General features: G+C 35.8%; 1 protein-coding gene across 6 annotated transcripts in view; it reads left to right on the forward strand.

Annotated features, from left to right (window-relative positions):
* The window catches only part of PCDH9 (protocadherin 9), a 1,013,871-nt gene extending 1,001,616 nt beyond the window's left edge, over nucleotides 1-12,255 (forward strand). For all 6 annotated transcript variants that reach the window (XM_066235523.1, XM_066235527.1, XM_066235525.1 and 3 more), the window contains one exon: nucleotides 10,071-12,255. In XM_066235523.1, the coding sequence (XP_066091620.1) occupies nucleotides 10,071-10,441 (371 nt within the window). In that variant the 3' untranslated portion in view covers nucleotides 10,442-12,255. The remainder of the gene's footprint in view (nucleotides 1-10,070) is intronic.
* Nucleotides 12,256-13,112: the final 857 nt, after the last annotated feature.

Genomic DNA, 13,112 nt, shown 5'->3' on the forward strand with positions numbered 1-13,112 from the left:
CTCTCTCTCTCTCTCTCCTTTTATTTTTTTCTGAAATGAGCAAGCAGATGATCAATGTGCTATAGGCAACGTGTTAAATGCAGAAAAAAAATAGCAGGTTTGTCAAAAGAAAAAAATAGCAAGAATTATGTAACTTGGGGATGCCAATTAGAGATCTAAATGATACAAAGGAGCTGCCAATAAGATATATTGATATGCCCCCACCCTACAGGAGAAAGAGATAAGGGGCTGAGAATATTAATTGGGAATCACCAGTACATATGTGATATGTATGCCACAAAATTATGTGAGCTCATCTGGAAGGAGTGTAGCTGAGTAACACCGAGAATCGCAACATTCAGGAGTCTGAAAAAGGTGGTGGTGCCCTCAGAGGAAGTGGAAACTGAGAGGCAAGTGATAGGAGAAATCAGGAAAATGTGTCAGCAGCAGGGAACTTGTTAGAATTGAATTTTTTGGCATGCCACTCCAGACTCCACAGATCAGAAATTCCTGAACGGGATCAAGCAATTTATTGTTAAAAAGGCTTCCAGCTAACTCTCATACTTCCAAAAGTTTGAGAACTATAATTGTTTAGATCACTGGGAAAGGACAAAATGGAGATAGGCAAGAACTTAATGTCCTTGTGTCTGTACATGATATCCTTGAATATTTGCAGCAACAGCATCTGAGAGATTGTAAAAAATAAGACTAAGGACTCACCCAGGATTTCTTGAATTCAAATCTGCATTTAAAAAAATCTCCCCAGGTAGTTCACATCTACATTAACATTTGAGAAGCATTGTTCCATGCTATATTAATTCCAAGTGACAGTAAGACAATACATGTATAAACACACAGGCCACATAGCTCTATAATTGCATGCACCATAATTGATATTTTCTTCTTTTAAAAATATAATTCTTTGAACATCTTTTAAAATATATAAATTATTAAATTAAAAAATGTTTAATTTTTAAAATTTTCTTTTTAAGTGAGAGACGGGAAGTTAGTGAGACAGACTCCTATATGCACCCCAACCAGGATCCACCTGGCAATACCTGTCTGGGGCTGATGCTCGAACAAACCAGAACTATCCTCAGTGCCCAGGGCCGCCACACTGGAACCAGTGAAGCCTCTGTCTATGGGAGAAGAAGAAAAGAAGAGGGAGGAGGAGGAGTAGAGAAGCAGTTGGTCACTTCGTTTGTGTGCCCTGACTAGGAATCAAACCTGGGACGTCCATACACTGGGCTGACGCTCTATCCACTGAACAAACCGGCCAGGGCTAAATTATTAAATCTTTAAACCGTTCATTTAGAGGATTAGTAAAGTATTTATTCCAAATTTTTCAATGTTTGAGTCACCTGGAATGAATCTTTATGCCCTCTGAAGACCATGAGAAATAGAATCTCTAGCTCAGAGACCAGGGGAGGAATGAGGCTTTGGTTATAAGTGTCCAGGTGAAAATTTTCAGAGAACACCGAGCAAATGAAAATTAACTTCACCAGTTTCTTCTTTCCTCTCATTATAATTAAGTATACCTGAAATATGGGAAACAGTTAACACTGGGTAAAGACAAATTATTTTACAATATTGTGTACTATTGACCTGCTTCAGATGAGCAACTGAGAGTTAAAGAGGACAAAAGATTATATGTCACTTTATTTTTAACATGGAGCTCAGTCGGAAAGTAATCTGTAAAGAATCACTGCATTCCTTAATACCTTAGATTTGCTCTTTTAATCGTGTGCATCAAGAATTTATCATGTTTTTTGATAAAAATAAAAATTTAAAAAATGGAAAATAATTCAGGAAATGACAATATATGAATACATTTAAAAATATTATTAAAAGATAGTGAATTATAAAAGAAAGAACATATAAAAGAAAGAACATAATGTAAATAAGAAAGTTTCACATCAGGCAGTTAGGCCCAAATTTGAAAGTTAATTTAAATAATCAATGAAAGCCTATTTCTTTATAAACCATTGCCATTCGAATACTTGCAACGTCAAATACTAATGTGCATCATTATCAAAGATAATTTTCTTTTCAGCAGTTAGCCTTAGCAGATGAGAAAAACACAGCTGATATTCATGCCATGCAGAAGAAAGTGAAAGATTTACAAGGAAGTGCTCTTCATTCCTTGTGAGCTGTAAAGTCTGTCCAAATAGCAATATTCTCTCCGGCAGGGAATCTGCTGCTTGGGCTGGCCACGTGTTATTGTATTTGGACTGTCTCCAATCTGCAAATGTTGACTTTTCATCTGTGACCAAGGACAAAAATCTGTATGAGAAACGTGTAAAACATTTAATCCTTGTTTACTTGTTAACCAAGGTTTTGTCAAATCCTGCTGGTATGGGGTGTTTTTTTTTTTGCATTTGTTCCTCAAGGTGACTGCAGATGCATTCTCAATGTTCTGTTTAAATCTGGAAAGTCCTGATTAAATCATTAGGTGTTTACTTAGATTTAGAAATATAAATCCTGATCTAAATATAGTTTCTCATTCCAATACCTAAACATGACCTAAGTAATAGAGTAATCTACAGGAACAATTGATTTATAATTTCTTTGCCCTGTCTTGGGCTTCTCATTAATAAAATGAATATAACATTGAAAAATTTGATTAGTTATAACAAACCACAGTGATGTTTAATAAAAGAATATGAGGATGGTAGAGGTCATACATCAAAATCTAGTATTTTACAATCAATTTATAGATAAGAGTCTAAGAACTAGGAAATCTAAAATTACTTTCACAAAATCCATGTTTGAATCTACTCTGAATGCTATAGTGATAATGGTAAAGTGATTTGAGATTTCTGGGCTGGTTATGATTTTAGGTATTTTATGTAATAATTTCTTGAACTTACCATAAAATAAAATACAAATTATGGAATGAGGCCCTGGCTGGTTGGCTCTGCAGTAGAGCGTCGGCCCAATGTGTGAAAGTCCAAGTTTAACTCCCAATCAGCGCACACACAGGATAAGCGACCAACTACTTCTCCCCCTTCTCCCTTTCCTTTCTCTCTCTTTCTTTCTCTCTACCCCCACACCCCCACTCCTACAGCCATGGCAAAGAAGTTGATTCCAGGCTCTGAAGATGGAACCATGGCCTCCCCTCAGGTGTTAAAAGAGTTTGGTTGCTGAGCAACAAAGCAGTGGCCCCAGAGGAGCAAAGCATTACCCCAGAGGGTGCTTGATGGGTGTATCCTGGTCAGAGTGCATGCTGGAGTCTATCTCTCTGCCTCCTACCCTGTGCTTAATTAATTAATTATTAATTAATTAATTAAATATTATGAAATGAATGAATGGAAAACATTTTTTCTATAAGTATACTGAAACTTGCCAGATGTATTTTTGAATTTAAACTGTTCACATCATTATGCTATATTATTCTATATAAAAATCAGTTATAATGACAATTAAATTTACATACCTTTTCTGTATAATAATAGCAGAATGATAACTATTATTTATTCCAATGTAATATTGATTTAAAAGTATTGACTGGGCATAGTATAATTTGAACTGAAATAGAAATAAGGTATTAAAGGGCATGTGGGCAATGCTTACCATTACCTGTTTATCAACTCCAATATTTGAAATTAATTTTTACATATTTAAATTGGGAGCAAAATTGCCTGACCAGGCGCAATGGATAGAGCTTTGGACTGGGATGCCAAGGACCCAGGTTCAAGACCTTGAGGTTGCCAGCTTGAGCGTGAGCTCATCTGGTTTGAGCATGGCTCACCAGCTTGGACCCAAGGTCGCTGGCTCAAGCAAGGGGTTACTCGGTCTGCTGAAGGCCTGTGGTCAAGGAACATATGAGAAAGCAATCAATGAACAACTAAGGTGTCACAATGCGCAACGAAAAACTAATGATTGATGCTTCTCATTTCTCCGTTCCTGTCTGTCTGTCCCGGTCTATCCCTCCCTCTGACTCTCTCTGTCTCTGTAAAAACAAAACAAACAAACAAACAAAAAATTGGAAGCAAATTAATTGTTTTGATTTGTTGTAGCAACTGCTCAATAAATATAAAATATTATGTTAGAATAGTGGATAGTAGAGGTGCCTATCAAGTAAATGCTTCTAATTATTTTAGGCCCTTCTAGATTTAATAAATATTTAGTTTTAGCTTTCCCCTTAAGATAATCCACAAAAATGATAAGAAATTATTATGCAGTTACACTTTGTCCCCCACTCCAAAAAGAAACCGAAAGGAAATAAACTAAGGGTGAAAATGAATTAGTAAAAATACTAAATATTTTTATATTGATCTCTTAGAGACACTAAAATAAGCTTAAAATGTAGTGGGTGAGAATATTTGTTCTCATGATATTTTATTAAAGGAAGATTGATTAAAGCAAAGAACAAGTATGAAAATTAAGATTTTTTTGGTATATTAATAAGAACAATTGCAAACCAAAATTATAGGATAAGGGCCTACATAAAACAAAGACATTTTATCACTGTGCCTAAATATCAGGGAAACTGCTTCAGTGAATCTAAATCAGTGAATGTATCTTTCAATTTAAGGTGTGCAGTGACGCACAACTACATTTATGCTAGGGTACTATCTTGGGAAAATACAGCAAAATTAGAATTTAAGAACAATTTTTTTTTGTATAAATTGAGTGATATATGTTCCTCCCACAAAAAGGCCATTATAACATGATAATCTGTTACATTTTGCATGCAAGAGGCATATTTCTATAATAAAAATTTAACAAAATAAAAAAATTGAATAAACTATGATAAGTTTGATCCAACATGATGTAAAAAATGACATACTTTATAACTCAATTTTGGCAGTCTGTTTAGTCTTTTTTTACCCAACAGTAAAATCTCCAAGGAAAATTTATTCACATAAAAGGCCAAACCTTTATATAGTATAAAACCTAACCAGAAATAGGAAGGTCTCATAATTTCTTTTTTCTAATATCAGTTTCTAGATTTGGAATTAAGGAGTTTCAAGTCATCAGGTTGAAATGCAGGTGGTCAGCAGGCCAGAAGCTACTTGTAATTATAGCAGTGAGTTAATCAATGAAGTAACAATTCTGCTTCCAGGTATAATGAAATGAGATCAAGACTCACTCAAGTATCCTACCATTTAACTATAGAGATCCATTAACTTGGAGTGTTTCACATTTTAAACCTGCATCTTTAAAAGTTAGCAATTTAAGCAGCTCTCGAAAGGCTGTTGCCTAAACCAGAGGAAAAGTACTTTGTTGGTTTTGCCTGAGAAAGTGAATTGTGCAAAGGTGAAGAAGGAAATAAATTGCAGATTGTGAAAGGGAACAAATAATTTAGATTTTAAAAAATCACTAAATATTTAACTGTTAAAAATAAAACATGATGTGGTTTATAATTATTTTTAAGAGAAAGAAAACAAATTGGTGTAATGCTATAATGATTTATATGAGCAGTTTGGAATCCTGATCTGGATTCTAAATAGATATTATAAAACAACTAAAACATTACAAAATATATTTTTAAAAATGGAAAATAGGAAAAGTACATGCATGAGTGCTCTCAGAGGAGTAAAATCTCAAGACATTTATTAAAAATTCACCACAGTCTCTGATTCATGCAATGAGTGTTAGGTATTCAATAAATACTTGTTGAGGAAATGTATTAATAAAAAATAAATATAGTTATCAATACCATTACTGATCTGATAACACTAAATATAATTATATGTCCAAGATAAAGAATACTTTATTGTATATACATTTTGCAGTACTAATGAAAACTTCCTGATTTTTTTTTTGTATTTTCCTGAAGCTGGAAACGGGGAGAGACAGTCAGACAGACTCCCGCATGCGCCCGACTGGGATCCACCCAGCATGCCCACCAGGGGCGACGCTCTGCTCACCAGGGGGGATGATCTGCCTCTGCCCCTCTGGGGCATCGCGGCGCTCTGCCGCGACCAGAGCCACTCTAGCGCCTGGGGCAGAGGCCAAGGAGCCATCCCCAGCGCCCGGGCCATCTTTGCTCCAATGGAGCCTTGGCTGTGGGAGGGGAAGAGAGAGACAGAGAGGAAGGGGGGGGGGGGTGGAGAAGCAAATGGGCACTTCTCCTATGTGCCCTATGTGCCCTATGTGCCCTGGCCGGGAATCAAACCCTGGTCCCCCGCACGCCAGGCCGACGCTCTACCGCTGAGCCAACCGGCCAGGGCCTAAAACTTCCTGTTGTTTTAAATGCCATGTACTTAATAGGAAATCATAGATTATTTATAATCATATTTGGGAAATAAAAATATTCAATATCAATTTTTTTTAGGAATGGTTTTCATTCAGTAGTTCTAAAAATGAGAGAAACAAATTGGAAACTATTTAATGTTTAGCATGCTTCAGATAATATATTTTTATTTTATTTTTTTTACAGGGACAGAGAGAGTCAGAGAGAGGGATAGATAGGGACAGACAGACAGGAAGGGAGAGAGATGAGAAGCATAAGTCATCAGTTTTTCATTGTGACACCTTAGTTGTTCATAGATTGCTTTCTCATATGTGCTTTGACCATGGGCCTTCAGCAGACCGAGTAACCCCTTGCTCGAGCCAGCGACCTTGGGTCCAAGCTGGTGAGCTTTTTGCTCAAGCCAGATGAGCCCGTGCTCAAGCTGGCGACCTCAGGGTCTCAAACCTGGGTCCTCCGCATCCCAGTCCGACGCTCTATCCACACTGCACCACCGCCTGATCAGGCCAGATAATATATTTTTAAAAGACAGGGACTGTTTTAGGGAACCAGTGGAACAACTATTTCCTTCTAATAATCCATCATCCAAAAAAATATTTTTTCTCTTTTTACCAATTATTGATTTTTATTTTATTTATTTTTGAAATTATTAACTGAGTTTATTGGGGTGACATTGGTTAATAAAAGTATACAAGTTTAAGGTGTATAGTTCTATACTAGATCACCTATATACTGCATTGTATTTACCACTCTGAATCAAGTCTCCCTCCATCACCATCTATCCCTACCCTCCTCTACCTCCCGCATCACCTTTCCTTTCCTGCAGTCCCCACTGTCTATGTATTTATTGATTTTTAGAAAGAGAGGAAGGGAGAGAGAGAGAGAAACATTGCTTTGTTGTTCCACTCACTTATGCATTCATTGGTTGTTTCTTGCATGTGCCCAGACTGGGGATATGCAACCTTGGTGTATCCGGACGACGCTCTAAGCAACTGAGCTACCCAGCCAGATTCTGTTATATAACGTCTGCCTTGAAGGGGATGCTATCTGTAATAATTTCTCAGTACACTTTCAATCTTACAAAATCATACTGGGCAATTAACATTATTCATAGACCATCATTATTATTTGGGAATATGAGAAATCAGACTGATAAGTCACTTTTTTTCCATGAATGGATTTTAAATCCAGTTGGGAGAAAACAAAAATAAAAAATGGATACTCATGAATGTGCAGAACAAAATGTCAATAAGAGCTGAGGGAGCTCAATTAAAAAATTTGTTATTCATCAATAAGAGACGATCTGTACAAATCTTCTAAGTGCATATGAGACATGAATCGATATAGTTTTGAAAGCACGAAGTGGTATGGGGAAAAGGAGGTGACCCTTGAGAGGGTCAGTAATGAAATGAAAACAGTCCAGGTGAAAAGCATCGTCTAAGCTTGTGACCCTAATATGAAGAGGATGGATTGGTTTGCGGAAAATATGTTAGCTCTGTGGATAGAGTCACTGAGCACGCGAAAGCTAACCTAAAAGAGAGAAATTGGTTCAAACTTTTAAAATGTGGGCAGAATTCAGAGGGCAAAGTAAGGGTCATAGAGAAGTTTAAATTAAATATCCTAGGAAGCAAGTAATCATTGGAGGTTTATGAAAGAAATGAGTTTAAGTAATTAATATGTGCTTAAATATAATAAAACTGCTTGCTTTGGGGGGGACGGGGAATATGAGTCTGATAGAAAGGAATTTGGGTTTTTCTAAAGAGCAGATTTTCGATTAAAAAAATGACTAAAATTTGAATTTGTAGGAAAGTGTATTTTAGCCACATTTTTTTTTCACATCCTGTATCCATTCTAATGTTGCCTGTGTTTTGTGGTCTCAGGTATGTGCTATGAAATATTGCCCATTTCAGCAGATATTGTTTAACCTGCAAGAAACAACTAAATATTATTAACACAAGTAGATAATAATATAATAAAATCCTTGGTTATTGGACTCTTAAAAATGTTAGTACAGCTAGCTTGGGTCTTAGCAAAGACCTACATTTAAATTTTTTAGTTATTTTAATTGTTCATTAAGCAAACTTGCTGGTATGTCTTCCCCATTTTTTTCTACACTTTTAATCTGATGACTCTGCTGTTCAAATTGCTTTATGCCTTAGGCATTCTTACCTATCCACTTAACCTCATTCGTAAAATCAATTCCTAATTTCCAAGCTATCACTTATCACTGGACTGTTTAATCAAGGAAGAAAAAACAACAACAAAAAACAACTTTTTCCTTAACTATTTGGCTGCTGTTATTCCATAAATGGGCTGATATTTTTACACAACCACAAAAGAGTTTACTTTTGAAATCAAGGTAAAAATGTTTGTTCTAGATTGCCTGCTGATAAAACAAATAAATAAAACAGAAATATCTATGATGACTTCACCCCTGCTCCCACATATTAGAAGGCATGTGATCAGTTTAGCTGTAGCTTTATACTGTAGCGCTCCAGCCCACTGGGACCGACAGTGTTGCGTGGAAGAAACCTACTCAAGACACAAACTTATGTCAAGAGGAAGACGGGGAGGCTTGCCAAGTGAGGCAAAGAAGAGTGACCTCCTGAATCTCTTCCCTTAGGTTTTATTGATCAGAAGCAGAACAGAGGTAACAGGATTACAAGGGAAGGAGGCTAGGTGCTAAGGGGAAAGAATGACTAATGGCCATTTTGCTGACATGGAGAGAGGGCTAATTTGAGTCAGTACATTCTTTTCTTTTGCTAATTACCAAGCACAAAGGAAGGGGCAATCTAGAACCTCTAGGCTAATTTCTAAAGCCCGTTAACATGCATTCCTTTGTGTCTGCACAAAGGTCACTCACTCACTCACGTAGTTTCTTGGTGTTTATATACATGCACTCAGGGCTTTTTTAAAAAAATTTGTTAGATTTTACTTATTTATTTGAGAGAGACAGAAGGGGGATGAAGCAGGAAGCATCAACTCCCATATGTGCCTTGACAAGCCCAGGGTTTTGAACCTGTGACCTCAGCATTCCAGGTTGATGCTTTATCCACTGTGTGCCACCACAGGTCGGGCCACTCAGGGCTTTTAACTAATGTTCCCTAATCCAAATCATAGAGGGTTCAAGGTGAGATAGGTGATTTCCTACATTATCCATTACAAGTGTTGAAAATACTTTAAGCTGGGAAGGAAGCAAATGCTCTCTTTGAAATCAAATGGCTCCTTTATTTCCTTTGATTTCCTCAGACCAGGTACAGATGTGCTTTTGGTATACACTGTAGCGAAGATATTCTTTAAAATGATTATTGAACTTTTTTAATTGTTGAAAAAATATTTTCAGGTAATTTTACATATTAATGACTAATATTCACATGGAATAACAGTATTACGTATATAGAGTATTTATTTATTTAGCATATTATTTTTAATATATTTTAAGTAGTCCTTTTTCATTTTGTTTTCATGGAGTTGTAACATTTACATATTCTTCAGCATTGCACATAAAAATTTCTATTTTTATAATTTCTCATAAATATGAGATTTTTGTTAAGAATTAAGACTTATATCAATAATAATACATATGTCACAGAAAGAGTTGACCAGAAATATCTGTCTATGTGTCCTTTTACTTACTTATTTTTCTGTCTCCCTGGATGTAAACAAAGCCTTAAGGAAGAAAAAGATCATTCTTACCTCTGTAACAAGAAATTCAATTCCTTCTATATTATTCTTAAAAGACTTAAGGAAAAAAAATATCTTTGAATTGTTTAACCTAATATACTTTTTATGGTAAAATGAGATCACCCATGCTCTTTTTTTCTAGGAGATTATTTTAAAAGAATTCTAACCACTTTTTTCTTTTATTTTCTTTGCCCCTTGTCCTCTGCAGATGGGCCTCTGGGGCCCCGAGGCTTAGCTGAAGCTACAGAGATGTGCACTCAGGAGTGCTTGGTTTTGGGTCACTCGGATAATTGCTGGATGCCGCCTGGCTTGGGTCCATATCAACACCCCAAATCTCCTCTCTCAACTTTCGCACCGCAGAAGGAATGGGCCAAGAAGGACAAGCTGGTGAACGGGCACACCCTGACTAGAGCCTGGAAAGAAGAGAGCAACAGGAACCAGTTCAATGACAGAAAGCAGTATGGCCCCAACGAAAGCCATTTCAACGGCAGCCACATGACTGACATTCCTCTGGCCAATCTGAAGTCCTATAAGCAAGCAGGAGGTGCTATTGAGAGTCCTAAGGAGCACCAACTCTAAAAATCAACAACGAGAATGACAAAAATAAAAAACAACAAAAAAAGGCTGTATGGGACCTAATAACTTTAATCTTAATAGACATGCTAATACTGTGTGTGTCAGAGCTTTATGTATTCGATAGATCTATACAACTATGCCCCTTATAGCAGGGATATTCATAACTTTGTGTTAGCACCATGGAGGATACAATGTTTTGCCACATACAGAGGAAGTAGTTTTACTAGCCATGTGATCTTGTTTACTGGAATTGATTAAACTCTCCAGAGATCTCTCCATTGTGCAAGTATTCTTTTTTTTTTTCTTTAATCACATTTTATTTAGCCCCTGGACTGCTGCTATGAACAATAGAATATGCATTTGGAGAGTAAGAAAGTTCCATGGATTAGAGTGACTGACAAATATATCCAGTTAGAAAATTGTGCTCTTTTTTGTCATTGATTTGTGCTGGGACTGCTATACTTGACATTATACTTCAAATGAAACTTAAAAAGATAAGCATTAAACCTATTGTGCTGTTAACAACATTAGTGGACACTTGTAAGTCAGTGTTAAAGTATTTGTAAATAGAAGCAAGTTATTATTAACAAATTTTGTGTACTTATAACGTTCACCTAAACAATGTTGTAGCATAATTCTGTGTTTTATGGTTGTTTCTTTACTTTTCTTTTTCTTTTGCCTCTTTGTCGTTATTTTGCTGTTTCTTTTAGTGAGGTGTTTCTGCGTTAGTAGTCTGTCTTGACACACATTGTTCAAAGGATCTCAAACACTTGTGTTTTAAAAAAGGTTCTGGAATCTTGCTTCTTTTATGATAGCTTATAATGCTGAGAGTCTGTATAAGATAAAGATAAAAAGTTAAAACTTCATGTAAAAAATGACTTCTGCAAAAGCTTGGAAATTCAGAACCTATTTTCTTGACGTCCTTATTTTCAAAGTAGGCAAAAGCAAATCACTTAATTTGTAGTATTAAGTGAAAGAGTAATGGGAAAGTGTTATTGTTCAGAAAGTGATATAATACCCTGTACTTGTCACTCATGAGAAACTAATGTATCAAAATTAGCATATATTAAAGAAAAATTACTATTCTGAAATAGTTCAATTGGGCAAGTGTGTGTCTACAACTTTGTTGAAATGACAGAGTTTGTGTTGATCCTCATATACAATAATGTTGTTGTAACACAAGTGTTAGACCATAGCCACAAAATATTTAATGTGTTGTGCCTTCATGATGTAACAGAACATTCTCCAGGTAGGCTAGTTGGGGGAAATAAAGGGATAAATCTCTAAGTATTGCTGTTTAACTGTTTGTTATCATAGTTGGTCAATGCCTGGCAGGTACCGCATCTTGTCACTTAGGTCAACCAGAGTGACAACTAATGTTAATAAGATCTCAGTTGCACGTGCAAACAAATCCAAATTTGAACATTCTTAGGAGGTTTTTGTTAAGGCATGACAGATGATTTAAACAAATAAATAGCATGCAACAAAATGTCTTTATTGAAAGCAGTGAAAGTTATCTTAACGCCACGGTTCAACATCAGTTTAAAATAAAATAAAATAAAAAAAGTTTGCTAATCTGATAATTTGTTACCAAAAATAAATTACTTTGTAAATAGCAATTCACACTTTTTCACAGTATAATGGAAAATAATGGGTAGGGGTGCATTGCTTATTGCAGTACATTTTTGTCGGTTTGTGAGGGGTGTTTGATGACTTTGACAGAATAAATATCTAAACAAGTATCCTTGTTACTGCTTTGCCAGTTCTACGTTATTTACAATTATTCAGCTCTTGCAATAAATGTTCTGAATTCCTGATTGTATGTGTTGATTCTTGGTCAACATTCAAAGTGACAAATGCTATTCTAATTATTGGATAAATTTACGTTGATAAAATTTAACTTTTAATTAGAAATCAAAGGAGACTTGTTAGTGGCTTAACACCTTTGTTCTGAAAGTATGGGTCCAAGTTAGAAAAAAATTTCCCTAATTGTGTATAAAATCATTTTCTAGGGAAATTTATGGAGAGAACTGTTTCACTTTTTAGGTAAGATTTATGCAAATTTCATCACAGTGAAATCCCAAGTCAGAAACTGGGCAGGTAACACTGGTTAGTAAGTGTGATTATCTTCTTGACTCAGTCTCTTTAAATAGATTCATGAAACAGACTCTCACATATTTCAGTTTTGAGCATAACAGAAGAGGACCACTCTGGGATTAAGAGCTTAGAACAAGAGCCAAAACTTCATCGATATTTATTTCAGGTTAGGAAAATAGGCACAGAAAGCCGTCAAGATAATAACATTCATATATATACCATGTGCTTATATTGACCATTGAGCAACTGAATCAGTGCTCACTCATGATGCAGTTTAGGGTAAATAAAAAGGCTGGCCTTTTCTCTAGTGCAGGGGTCGGGAACCTTTTTATGCTGAGAGAGCCATGAACGCCACATATTTTAAAATGTAATTCCATGAGAGCCATACAATGACCTGTGTACGTTATGCATTATCTAATAAAAATTTGGTGTTGTCCTGGAGGACAGCTGTGATTGGCTCCAGCCACCCACAACCATGAGCATGAGCGGTAGGAAATGAATGGATTGTAATACATGAGAATGTTTTATATTTTCAACATTATTATTTTTTTTATTAAATATTTGCTGCAAGCCAGAT

This window comes from Saccopteryx bilineata, chromosome 6, assembly GCF_036850765.1.
Source record: "Saccopteryx bilineata isolate mSacBil1 chromosome 6, mSacBil1_pri_phased_curated, whole genome shotgun sequence".
In the NCBI taxonomy this organism is placed as follows: Eukaryota; Metazoa; Chordata; class Mammalia; order Chiroptera; family Emballonuridae; genus Saccopteryx; species Saccopteryx bilineata.